The sequence below is a fragment of the Anomaloglossus baeobatrachus genome, chromosome 6 (genome assembly GCF_048569485.1).
Source record: "Anomaloglossus baeobatrachus isolate aAnoBae1 chromosome 6, aAnoBae1.hap1, whole genome shotgun sequence".
NCBI classification, from domain to species: Eukaryota; Metazoa; Chordata; class Amphibia; order Anura; family Aromobatidae; genus Anomaloglossus; species Anomaloglossus baeobatrachus.
Window position 1 is genome coordinate 513,949,779 of NC_134358.1, and position 14,075 is coordinate 513,963,853.

General features: G+C 45.9%; 1 protein-coding gene across 1 annotated transcript; it reads right to left on the reverse strand.

The window, feature by feature from the left end:
- Nucleotides 1-1,114: 1,114 nt before the first annotated feature.
- Nucleotides 1,115-10,507, reverse strand: KLF6 (KLF transcription factor 6). Its single transcript, XM_075315480.1, has 4 exons — nucleotides 10,132-10,507; nucleotides 6,086-6,662; nucleotides 5,190-5,313; nucleotides 1,115-2,314 (listed from the first exon to the last, which is right to left on the reverse strand). Exons 1-4 carry the CDS (start codon nucleotides 10,231-10,233, stop codon nucleotides 2,263-2,265), a joined length of 855 nt encoding a protein of 284 aa, XP_075171595.1. The 5' UTR covers nucleotides 10,234-10,507; the 3' UTR covers nucleotides 1,115-2,262.
- Nucleotides 10,508-14,075: the final 3,568 nt, after the last annotated feature.

Consider the following 14,075-nt stretch of genomic DNA (forward strand, 5'->3'; position numbering starts at 1 on the left):
CAAATAAGTGCAGGTTTTTTTTTCCATTTATTTCTACTATGAGAAAATAACAAAAAAAATGATAGCTAAAATCTACAACGCTCAGGATATCAACTTTAAAGTTTATTCTACAGGATTTTTTTTTTTTTTCTGTTTAGACATTAAATAACATATTACAAAAATATATATATTCAAACTCTTAATACAGCTCTTAACAATCAGTGACCTAAGACTACATAGGTTTGCACCCCAAAAGAAAAAACAAAAAAGGTCCTCCTAAAAAGCTATAGGCCTAGTAAATTTGACGATAGAGTGCACGTTTATCGCATTGTGTTGCGGAGACTAAAAAGAATAAAAATATAACAATATGTTGCCAGTTTTACATTTGCTTTGGTGGATATGGGATTTAAACAGAATAGACAAAAAAAAATAAAAAAAAAGGGAAGATAAAAAAAATAAAATAAAAATAAAAAATATGAGTTATCCTTCCAAACAAACACATTTTGTACCTTGACAAGTATATGAGCAGTTTACATATTAAGTGCATGTACGGATACATTTGTGCAAGTTTCATGTAGGTGTAAGCGATAGCTCTGAACAGATCGTTGTGTTCTGAGAAGCAGATTACATGAACAATCAACAAAGTACAGGAAAGAAAGGACACAAAATATACACAAGTGCCAAAAAGCAATAATAAGTTGTAGGCTGTGCACCCACGGCCCAAACCGCAGTTGTAGGCTGTGCACCCACGGCCCAAACCGCAGTTGTAGGCTGTGCACCCACGGCCCAAACCGCAGTTGTAGGCTGTGCACCCACGGCCCAAACCGCAGTTGTAGGCTGTGCACCCACGGCCCAAACCGCAGTTGTAGGCTGTGCACCCACGGCCCAAACCGCAGTTGAAGGCATCTACAGTCTAAACGCAGTTGTACGCTGTATTCTACGACCTTTTTACTACAATGCGGTTTAATAAAATGGTGCGATATGGAACCGCTAATATCAGATGTTTCCAACCTGCTGATTGAGAACTCTAAATGCTATGGATTTTAAACAAAAAAAAAAAAAACAACACATCTTGCATTTTGACATAAAACCTATGTGTCTAAAGGATAGATAAAAAAAAAAAAAAAAAAAAAAAAAAAAAAAAAAGTACACCCCTGGGTGACAACAGAGCCTTAAGTAAGCTTACATCACTTAAACCCCTGTATCTGACCCCCATCCATCACTGGAGAAGGCCACTTGCATAAGGCACCATTTTTTAAGGACAACAGTGCGTTAACAGCTAGAAAAAACAGAAATTAGTCCTCAAGGCATAAATAATAGAAAAAATTAGCTGCATGAGAAAAATCGGTTTTAAGCTATAGTGGTTTCTTCCACTTTTTTGTTATTTTTTTTCTTTTCTTTTTTTTAATTCTATACATAAGTAATGTAACAACAGACCAATTGTATTTTAGCTGCTCTCAACTGGAATCATAACTGCAGTCCTGATTAAATTATGGAGAAGCGTACACATTTCCCCGGAACCATGCAATACCTTTCTATTATAATGAAGTTATAGTTGTGTTATATTTGTAAATACACAGCTTATACAATGGGTTACAAACAATCGTTGTAGCCAGTATCAACAAGCTACTTGACACATTGCACGTTTAATAGCTGCACCAGACAACAAAAGCTCCTCTCACACAGGAAAGGGATCATCTCCTTTTTGGGGGGGGGTAGGTTTATGGCTTCTATCATTTTAGAAGTCAACCTCCCTTCCCCCCAAAGTAGGATGATTGATGGTTGTCCCATATAACGAGTATGCAATAGCATACAAAAACATTCAAACCGTTTTATTTTAATTTTTTATATATTTTTTTGTCTTTTTCTTTTAAACTTTTTATTTTTTTTTCCTAATCCCTCGCAACTGAACTCAACCAGACGAAAAAATTAAAAACAAAACGAGGTCTTCAACATTCAGACATTGGCTCCTTTTCACCATTCAGTCACCCAAACATTAACATTCTCAGTGCACATGCTCACGGCGACGGCTTAGTAAAGCCACTCAGAAGATTAAGCACCAATAGTGCACGGGCCCCAGTCAGCTCCAGAAGTAGCACTGTATGGTTGCTCTGCCACATCTTACACGATTGATAAGCCCTGCAAAGCCCCTTGGAGAAGTGAGGTCTTGAAGGCAACTGGTTAGGGTGCAAATTGGCATGCTTTGGCTGGAAATTGCATCCCTTGCACAAGGCAATTCAACCTTGAAGTCGCTTTTTTTCATCACGTGACTTCCTCATTCATTCATATGTGTCGCTTCATGTGCAGAGCCAAGTGATCTGACCTGGAAAAACATCTGCCGGAGAGAGATATTCCATGTTAGAAAGGATCAACGTGACTACAATACAAAATGACAACATTAAAGTTCTATATACAGGTCATAAAATGATAAGGCTGCTTTACACGTGTAAATTTCGCATGCGATCGCATGTGCGATCGCACCCGCCCCCATCGTTTGTGCGGCACGGGCAATTTCTTGCCTGTGTCGCACAAACTCTGTAACCCCTGTCACACGTACTTATCTTCCAAATGACCTCGCTGTGGGCGGCGAACATCCACTTCCTGAAGGGGGAGGGACGTTCGGCGTCACAGCGACATCACACAGCAGCCGGCCAATAGAAGCGGAGGGGCGGAGATGAGCGGGACGCAACATCCCGCCCACCTCCTTCCTTCCGCATTACCAGCGGCCGCAGGTAAGCTGCAGTTCATCGTTCCCGGGTTGTCAAACGGAGCGATGTGTGCTGCCTCGGGAATCGGGAACGACGAACCACCGGCGCACAGAAACACGTTCGATTTTTAGGAAATGAGCGACGTGTAAACGAGCAATGATAAGGTGAGTATTTCTGCTCGTTCAGTCGCTCATTTGTGTTACACGCTACGATATGTCAAACGAGGCCGGATGTGCGTCACTAACGACGTGACCCCGACAACAGATAGTTTGATAAATCATAGCATGTAAAGCCCGCTTTATTCTCATCTATTGGTGGGCCACTACATGAAATGGACACTAGATTGCCCCATCTGAATGCACTAGTGGCCTGGTATGTACCCACTCTTCCATTAATTCCAACTATTGGGGCCCCCCTGAATCCTGATGACAAAGTTCTCCATTCATTTTGTCTGCTGCTGGAACCCCAATCGATCCTGAGATTGGACTCTGCATTGCCTCATTTGAATGCACCATTGACCCGGCATGTACACCCCACTCCATTCATTCCAACTTCCGGGGCCACTATTGGTCGTGAAAACAGGACTCTGCATTGCCCCATCTGAATGCACTACTGGCCTGGCATGTGTCCCCCACTCCATTCATTCCAACTACTGCGGACTCAGTCGATCCCGATCACAGGGCTCTGCATTGCTTAATATAAATGGAGTGGTGAGCTGGCATGTGCACTCCAACCGCATTCATTCCGACTACAAATGGGACTGGCATCGATCTTGAGAATGGGAATCTGCATTGCTTCATCTGAATGCACCATTGACCTGGCATGCGCAACCCCTCCCCTCCCCCCCATTCATTCCAACTTCTGGGACCACAATCAATCTTGGAAACAGGGCCCTGCATTGGCCCATCTGACTTGAGTGACCTGGCATTACACCCCACCCCCCACTCATTTTGATTGTTGGGGCCCGCATCCATTCTAAGAATCCTACTCTATTCATTCAAACTTCTGAGTCTCCCCCCTCAATCCTGATAACAAGGCTCTGCATTGCTGAGTCACCACTTCATTTATTTTGAGCAGGTGCGCCCCAACTCCATTTATTTTAACTGCTGCTGGGACCCCCCCCCCCCTCGATCCTGAGAATGGGACTCGGCATAGCTTCATCTCCATGCACTATTCACCTGGCATGCCCACCCCACCTCCATTCATTCCAACTTCTGAGGCCACCATCGATCCTGCTAACACTGTCCTGCATTGCCCCATTTGAATTGAGTGACTTGGCATGTGCACCCCCTATTCCATTCACTTTGATTGCTGGGGCCCCCACTGATCCGGAGTATAGGACTAGGCACTGCCCCATCTGAGTCAAACATGGCCCAGCATGCACATCCCCATTTCATTCATTGCAACTACTGTCCCCCCATCCCAATTGCTCCTGATAACAGGGCTCTGCATTGCTCCATCTGAATCAAGTGGTGATCTGGCATGCGCACCCCCACTCCCTTCATTTTAAATGCTGGGATGACACCCCCCATCCAAATCGATCATGATAACCAGGTTCTGAAATGGCCCCATCTTAATGAAGCGGTGGCCCAATAAGCAAGCCCCCCCCCCCTTCATTCATTACAAACCTTGGGACCCCCACCAATTTTAAGAATGGGGGTCTACATTGCCCTATCTGAATGCATTACACACCACAGCTCCTTTCAATTTCAATGGAATTGCTGGAAAAAGCCATAATACTCAGCCATATCTGACACTACAAAAATACGTAATTACTTACCGGTAATGTGTGTTTTTCTGAACCCATGACAGCACCCTTACATTCGTGGGGCTGTCATGGGTGCTGGAAAAATACGTAATTACTTACCGGTAATGTGTTTTTTCTGAACCCATGACAGCACCACGAATGTAAGGGTGCTGTCATGGGTGCTGGAAAAAAGAATGTATGGAGTAGGGGTGCGCATGGACAGCCACCACTCAGAGCTCTGCAAAGCCCAGTTTTTGAGCTAGACCTTTTGAGTTGGACCTCCATTGATGAGCAACCACACACATGAGGGCGCTCTCACACATCAGGCTTTTCGCCGGATGCGGCGCACACCAGTACAGTATGATACAGTACAGTGGCAGCGCCACAACTTCCAGGTCACATGACAGCACGTGACCGGAGATTGTTGTGCGACCACTGCACTGTATACACTGTACTGGAGCGCGCCGGATCCAACAAAGTGAAGAAAAGCCGAATGTGTGAGAGCGCCCTAAGGGGCAGCTTGTAAAGATGGGACTGACCCTTTTAAAAATGACCACGCACCTCAAATGACTGGTCAGTCAATACCCATCTCTCCCGACCCCCTCCATACACTCAGCCGAGCAGGCACATGTGAGGACGGGAAAATAAGCTGCTGCCACATTGCTCTGGAAGCCGCTCATCATCTACCCGTTATCAAGGTCTACGTGCATTTTTCTTTGAAACGTATAATTAGACGCTGGTGAGAGGAATCTTACTTGTCACAATGCGTGCACTTAAATGGTTTGGCACCAGTGTGTTTTCGGAAGTGTCTGGTCAGTTCATCACTTCTTGCAAATCGCCACGCACAACCTTCCCAGGAACATCTGTAAGGCTTCTCTCCTGCAAAAAATAAAGAAAAAGTGAGAATTGCGAATGATATCAAGTTCTAACCAACAAATAGGAGCCGCACAAGTCACGTCAGAAATGAAAATTGGCCAGGTCATTAAATTGTTTTGGTAGCTATGCCATAAACAAGACCCATTATTGTCTACACTCAATCAAAAAAAAAAAATAAATAAAAAACCCTGGACAACAAGACTCCAGGGGACCGCAAACTCCTACCGAATGACCGGCCAGACACCGACAACACCACTAAGGCGATACAATGAATATGTATGGTACCCAGCAACGCACGTACAAAAAGAGATCTGAAACAAATAAAACAAAAAAGCTATTCTTCAATGACCCCAAAACAAACAACGTAGGCGCTAATAATGAAAAAAAAAAATAATAAAATAAAATAAAACCTTTATTACGTAGTATTGCACTTCTTGTTTAGATGTAGACTTGTAAAAGTTTTCCCCCTTAACTAAAAGTTGTGGAAAATATAAAAAAGTTGTATTTCGACTTTATGATTCCTTATTCGCTCCAGTAACAACATTTTTTCTTTTTTGGAAAAGGCTGAGGACATGGGATGGATCCGTGCTCTCCTAGTCGTCATAGATCCAACCTCCCTACAGGAAAGAATGAGGAAGTGCAAATCCCTAAAGGAGGCTTCTCCGTGACATCATGATGGACTTTGGGTTTACACCCTGTGGTTGTGTAACAACATTACAGCTCGGGGATTCCCTCCTGTCAAGTCCCTTTCTAAAAACGTGAAACATGCACTGACCTGTATGAGTGCGCTGATGTGCTTTAAGATGCGAGCTCTTGGTGTAAACTTTCTTGCAGCCGTTGAAGTGACACTTGTGGACGCGTTTCCGGCCGTCCGGCGACGTTTCTCCACCGCTGGTCGGGCTACCTTGATCGAGAGTCTTTATAAATGAACCAGGGCGTATTTTCCCGGGCGAATGGAGCTCCCCAGTTATGGCATTCCACAAATGATGGGGGGACTCCTTACCCTGCTCCGGCGATGACGGAGGGGTAGAAGTGACGGACGAACTAAAAGGTTCAGCTTTGATCACCACGTCACCGATGGGGTCCAAGGTAAATTTGGAAGTCGGTGACAGCTCCTCAGAGCTGTCGGATAAGTCACTACCGATATCAGAGTTCAAACTATTGGTCTCTAGATTTTGACTGTCAGAGATGTCCTCCGTTTTGATACGGATAATTTGAGGGTCGGGCTCCTCTTTTTTCTCACAAGCCAGAATAAATTTGGTCCAAAGCTCGTCTTCCCCGTCGAATTTAAATTCAGAGGCCGACACGTAGCAAGGCTCGCTCTGCAGGTAGCGCTCCAGTTCCAGGCAGGTCTAAGGGGGGGGGAAATTAGGGAGAAGAAACCATTTACTAAAATTGAATTTCTCAATTACGGATGGTTACAAATTGCAGATGTTTTTGGGGAACGTACTTTGTTTTTTTGCAATGAGTGACACCATCTAGTTATATTCTGAGCAAGCGCTTTACTACAACTTCCTTTTAGATAATGATCTTGCAAAAATGAAAATTTGCAGAACAACCATACATGGAAATGGCAAAGCTGCACCGAAATTAGGGAAGCAAAGCACTGGACACACACAAGAAACATATACATACATTATAATATATATATATATATATATATATATATATATATATATATATATATATATATATATATATATATATATATATATATATATATATATATATATATATGTATGTATGTATGTATGTATGTATGTATGTATGTATGTATGTATGTATGTATGTATGTATGTATGTATGTATGTATGTACTCTCCTGGCTATACTGTTGGCCAGAAGAATAAATCCTTGCCCCATTGTACGGTTTCCAAAACAATATATATATATTTTTTTATTTACTCTTTGTTTTTGCACAGGGGCCCATTTCTCCTTTAGACACTTCTGGAAACCGTACAATGGGACAAGAATTTATTCTTCTGGCCAACAGTATAGCCGGGTGAGTCATCTGCATTCTTTTCACATTATGCTGGAAGGAGGAAGAAGAAGGGAAAAAAAAAAAAAAAAAGACTTCCTTTTTAGTAAGGCTGACCAGAAGCGAGAAGACCATGCAGATATATCGTATATGTAATTGCATGAATATTTTTACATCTTAGGTCCATTCTATCTTCTGATGGGGGTTGGGGGGGGGATGTGTCCGTCCCTTAAAATGTCAACCATTTTTTTTTTGTGCAAAAAATAAAATACGGGCGCTGATCTCATCCATGTGGCCTGCAGACACAAGCCATCAAAATACCACACATATTTCCCCAGTGATCTGCCTGCCCCAGGAGGGATCCGAGTGCACGTTTTTTTTTTTTCTGCGCTCTTCCATTTCCTCTCGGGTTAATACAAAGTAACGTCGTCTTTGCGACGAGAAGACGAACTGTAGAAATCAATGCTTACGTCCCCCCCCACCCCCCTATAAATAGACAATCGCTTTGCTGTTCAGATGAGAAAATGCATTTTATTGATTCTCAACGATGGAAGAAGACGAAGGGTGGAGGGGATTGGGGGGAGGAGGGGGATGAAGACGACAATTGATTGTGATGTTGTTAAACTTTAATAATCTGGCTGCTTTATATTCGCCATTATGCAAATACGCGTGGAGACCGAGAGATGGGCTCTGTGATACTTTAAATGTCTCTGCAGGCTTCTGGGAAGGAGAACTGGCTCCGTGCCCGCGTCTAAAATGCCCCAAGGAAGCCAGTGAGATCAATTTCAATCTCGCACACACAAGATCTGCCTCTTTGATGGCCAAGCAAGAAGAACAAGCAGAAGAAGATGAAGAGGAGGAGGTGGAGGAGGAGGGGGGGATGCATACAATTAAGCAGGAATGTGAAGGTTGTAACACTTTAGTGTGCAGCTCCGCAAACAGCAGACATCTGATGGCTCCAGTCATTTTATTAAAAAGTCAACATCCATATAGGATGAAAGGGCAAAAGCAAAAAACGACGGGCGACCATTGTACATAAATAAGTAACGAGCTCGGAGATAAAAAAAAAAAATAAAATACAAGGGGGAATGGCGCCGACATAGAGTGAGAGGTTGTCAGACAGCTCCAAAATACTGCCCAATCTCTGGGGCATAAATAATACCGTCTGTGGTTAGAATAAAACCTGCAAGTTACAGGGAATCAGATTATTAGTGGGAGCTGGGGACAAGGGGGAGGGGAATGTCATCTAAAAACATCACACACAGAACGGAGGACTTCAGGTTTTTTTTTTTTTTACCAGAAGGATTATTATTCAGAAGGAAGATGCAAAAGATGAGATGACGGGAATAACTCTTGGCACAGCGCGGGCGGGAGAGGACGAGACCCAGCTGTGTCATTTGGACCATTTGCAATGATAAAGTTTTGCCAAATGGCTGCACGGATACTAGTGAAACCCAAGCTGTGCTCGACTGAGGCTGCACCGAGCTGTCACTGCGAATCACGCCAGGCACTGCTGTACAGTATGTGTGTACGCATGTACATGGCAGTGCAAGGCGGGATCTGTGTGTGTGTACACATACATGGCAGTGCACGGTGGGATCTGTGTGTACACATACATGGCAGTGCAAGGCGGGATCTGTGTGTGTGTACACATACATGGCAGTGCAAGGCGGGATCTGTGTGTGTGTACACATACATGGCAGTGCACGGTGGGATCTGTGTGTACACATACATGGCAGTGAACGGTGGGATCTGTGTGTGTGTACACATACATGGCAGTGCACGGTGGGATCTGTGTGTACACATACATGGCAGTGCAAGGCGGGATCTGTGTGTGTGTACACATACATGGCAGTGCACGGTGGGATCTGTGTGTGTGTACACATACATGGCAGTGCACGGTGGGATCTGTGTGTGTGTACACATACATGGCAGTGCACGGCGGGATCTGTGTGTGTGTACACATACATGGCAGTGCACGGCGGGATCTGTGTGTGTGTACACATACATGGCAGTGCACGGTGGGATCTGTGTGTACACATACATGGCAGTGCACGGTGGGATCTGTGTGTATACACATACATGGCAGTGCACGGTGGGATCTGTGCGTGTGTACGCATGTACATGGCAGTGCACGGTGGGATCTGTGTGTATACACATACATGACAGTGCACGGTGGGATCTGTGTGTACATACATGGCAGTGCACGGTGGGATCTGTGTGTACATACATGGCAGTGCACGGTGGGATCTGTGTTTACATACATGGCAGTGCACGGTGGGATCTGTGTGTATACACATACATGGCAGTGCACGGTGGGATCTGTGTGTATACACATACATGGCAGTGCACGGTGGGATCTGTGTGTACATACATGACAGTGCACGGTGGGATCTGTGGGTACATACATGGCAGTGCACAGTGGGATCTATGTGTGTGTGTGTGTGTACACGTACATGGCAGTGCATGCCGTGATCTGTGTGTATGTATATGTACATGGCATTGCACGCATGTATCTGTGTGTATACGTACATGGCAGTGCATGCCGTGATCTGTGTGCGCACATACATGGCAGTGCACAGGGGGATCTGTGTGTGTACATATACATAGTAGTGCACGTCAGGATATATATTTCCCACACACGCGTGTATATAAAACAGTATATTTGTGTGATTTGCATACATACACACATGTATGTATAATACATACAATCATACATACACACATGCATATACATACAGCAGTGCATGAGATAGATATATAGATATATATATATATATATCTATATATATATATAAAATATATATTACACACATCCAGGCTTGTGCATTCCCTCGCCCTTACCTGTTGCCAGTACTCCTCCAGGGAGGGTAATGCAGAGAAGTAGCCCGTGTCGTGCACGATCTGGAGCTCCTGGAAGATGCTGCACATTGGTAGAACATCCATGATCTATGCGCGCAGAGAAGATTCTAACCAGACGGGAGGATCTACAGGATTTCTTAAAAACAAGCAGATCTGAGACCATAAATGTTGCAATAATAAAAGCTATAATCCAGAGCTTGTAAGGTAGACAGATCCCGGCAGAAAGGCAGGCGATCAGCAGAAGTGCTCCAGGTTGTCATGCAAATGTCATTGCATAGCAATTAAACCCAACACACAGCGCCTGTGACTCCTCCCGGAGCTCGGACTTGCTCAGTGGTGCTGACAATATTTGCAAACACTGAAGTGACTGCTAATGTAAACCCTGCAAAACTTCCCTATTCAAACCTTCCAAGCAGCCGAGCCGTCCCCCTCCTCCCCCCACGTGATCCATTACGCCGGCTCAGTACAGCAACCAATCAGCTGTCACTAGCTTCCTTCAGCGTTTTTCTAGGCTGGCCAATCACCTCGGCCGGCGCTCTAGGGAAGCCTCTGGCGTGACGAAATCATTTCGTAAGAGGTAACGTGATTGGTCAGATTCGAAATTTCAAGCCCCCACCTGTTCTGAGAGGGGCGGGGCTAGCTATTTTTAGCTAGGTATATAAGAAGGGAACGAGTGTGGAGACAGTTACAGTGCGGTCAGTGACCGCTGAGAGCGCTTGTGAGGCGCGGAGCGCCGGTGCCAGGCAGTGGACACAACGCTGTGTTCGCTGCTGCTGCTCGGGTTTTATGTCGCACATTCAGTGTAATAAAGTATATCGTGACAGAAAGCACACATATGAATGCCTTATGACGCCGGTGGTCGATGCAGCGCGGAGTCTCCATTTTGTGTTCACCCCCCGCCCTGTTCTTCATGAATGTGTGTGAAAGGTCACATACTTGTCAGCCCTGCCTGTCATTGCCCTGTGGCGCAGTTCAATAGCCGATGAAGCACTGACAGGAGCCGAGCACGTAGCCGGACTGCAGTTTGTGTTAATGACAATGTCCGTGTAAATTACCTCACGTAACCCCCTCCCCCCCCCCCCCCCGTCCTCGTCACAAAATGGCGCCTGTCTTGTTTACTTCACTTAGTATCATTCACTCCAGCAGGGGGCGGAGCTCTCCCTTCCCCCAGCTCTCTGGAAATATACTGAAGTTTATGTCAGTAACTGCCGGCAGCGGCTGAGAGTGACAGATCCGAGTTCCCCTTTCAGTTGTGTCAGATTTTGTGTCCTTTATATTCACCACAGCGAAAAAATCCTAATCTCCTCAGACTGATGCCTCCAAATCAAGGCAGAACACAATATAACCATATATGCAATAAAATAATGGAGTTCTGACAGTGAATTGCAACTACTGTACAATAAATTCCTGTCAGGAAAGCCTTGGGAAAGCTGGGTGGGTGATTGGCGGCCATTACAGCTGTTCCCTAATGATCCCAGCGCTCCCAATATGAGGCCATGTGCCCACGGGAGATCGTACATGCGGATTTTTCTGCAGGTATTTCCGCAGATTCAGGCAGCAATTCCCCGGAATCCGCAGCTATCCATTCATGCAGTATTTCTGCGGAATTCTTGCGGTAAACCTGCGGAAACAGTGTGAATTTCGTGCGAAATTGCTGACGAATTCCCGCCCTGTATCTCTAGTGGAAAGGCAAAAATTCCACAGATAATTCCGCATGAATAAGGGCTCATGCGCACGTAACTGCTAAATATTCTGCAGCGATTTGACAGCACATTTGCGCTTCAAATCGCTGCAGAAACACAGCATAATGGATGCAGTTTTTCTGTACAATAGAAGCCGATTTCATGCGCTATGGCTGCTGCCCCCACCATAGACAGAGCGGGAGCTGCATCCATAGCGGACGGAATAATTGACATGCTCATTTTATGAACGCACGGATTTGGGTCACAATTTTAGCACCCAAATCGCTGCGCTCATAAAAGCATTGTGCGCGTCTCATGCACACTCTTCATAGCTTGTTCAGGGGACGCAGGACGCATGCATTTATGCTGCAGTGCAATACGTAGCGTAAATGCATGCAATTACGCAACGTGCGCATGACCCTAATGGATATGCTGTTATTTGCGGCTGCAGGAAATCCGCAGCCGCAAATACCGCAGCATTGATACAGCACTCCCCAAATCTCATAGAATAACATGGAGAGTGTCTGTACTTGTGTAAACTCGCGGATTTATCTGGAATATCTAGAAAATCCGCATCAAATTCCGTAGTTACTTTCTCCCGTGGGCACACGGCCTAGGGGCGCAGTCACTCAGCCGTCCTAAAATATTGTCATGCAATTGTTACACTGAAAAGCCATCACGTACAACGTGCGGGAATGTGGGGAAGATGGCGGTCAGAAAAAGCGCTTCTGTGTTTTTTATTTTATTTTGCAGAGATGCAGCTAGATGTTACTAGGGAAATTGAACATATAATAATAATAATAATATTTATGTAGCGCTATTAATTTCACAGCGTTTTACATACATTGGCAACACTGTCCCCATTGGGGCTCAGAATCTAAATTCCCTATCTGTATGTCTTTGGGAGGAAACCCATGCAAACACAGGAAGCACATACAAACTCTTTGCAGAGGTTGTTCTTGGTGGGATTTGAACCCAGGACCCCAGTACTGCAATGCTAACCACTCAGCCACCATGTCTTGTCTTCTTTTTGGTGCTGTGGAATCACTTTCATCTCCATTTTTTTTCATATGAAAAACAAGCGTTAGGCCTCATTCACATGTCAGAGCTTTTCAGAACTCCATTAATTTTTCTCGCACGTGAACAAATAAAAATGTCTCCACCTTCTCCTGTCTGTCAATCCTTGAAAGTCAGATCGCACTAAGATGGAGCCCGAGTGCTGTCTGTTTTTTTTCACAGACTCAAAGACATATGAGCCGCCCCCATGCCAGCAGCCGCCGCTGCTCGGATCCGGGCCTTCTAGGGTGGTGGCTCGAGGGTCCCGGACCCGGGGGTCTCGTGGAGACACTGAATAAAAAGGGGGACGGGGACGTAGATGTACGGGTTAGGCCGTATTAAGTTTGTGACGCCACCCACGGTGTGTGGTAAGGTGGGACACCACCGCTGCTGTTGTGTCCACCCGGGGGAGATGTAGTGGCAGCTAGATGTTAACCCCTCCGTGGGTAGGGATGGTTGCCCCGGGACCCAGTGTCTTCGTGCAGGGTATAACGACAACAAGGGGATGTTTGATTACTCACAGTCAATAAACCACATGAGTCTTTTGGAAAACCAAGGTGCTGGTGGCCGGCCGCCGTGGCCGGTTGCATTCAGGTCCCCCACCAGGGCTGGTGGTATCGATTCTTTTCCTCTGCACTGAGTTTGTGTATGGTGGACTGCCTGGTCTGGAACTCAGGAGTCCGCTCCTGGCTGGATATGGCCTAAGGAGCCGTGCCCGCAGACGGTGGCCCGTAGGATCTGTGGCCCTGGCGGTGGCCTCTTATCCCTATCGGTGGGCTGTTGTCTTCTATGAGGGACTTTGGGTGGGACAGGACCTATAATCATGGCCTCAATCGGTTAATTAACAAGGCCGCTGGTTTCCGGTCCTGGCTTCAGGGTCTGAGTACCCCCCTTGTGCTACGGTTTCCGGGTCGGTTCCCCGTGTCGGTACCGGCGGGCTCCAACCCTGTCCTGGTCCACCTTGGTTCTGCCGAGCCGTCTTCCCGTCTCCTGCTGACGGAGACCACCGTCTGCTACCTAGCCAAGGCACCAGGGCTCCAACCCTGGCACCGTTTAACTTGAACTTCCTCTGCTGGAGCTACACTTAGCTCCAGCCCACACTCCTCTCCACTCGAACTACAAACTGAACTACTTGTTTTCCCACCCCGGGCTGTCTAGACCCCTGGGTGGGCGTGTTCAACCACCTGG

Coding starts and splice junctions, on each gene's coding strand:
- KLF6 (XM_075315480.1), bottom strand. CDS start 10,233: ATGGATGTTCTACCAATGTGCAGCATCTTCCAGGAGCTCCAGATCGTG. Junction 6,663..10,131: donor TGGAGGAGTACTGGCAACAG/GTAAGGGCGAGG, acceptor CCCCCCCCTTAG/ACCTGCCTGGAACTGGAGCG. Junction 5,314..6,085: donor ACATCAGCGCACTCATACAG/GTCAGTGCATGT, acceptor TATTTTTTGCAG/GAGAGAAGCCTTACAGATGT.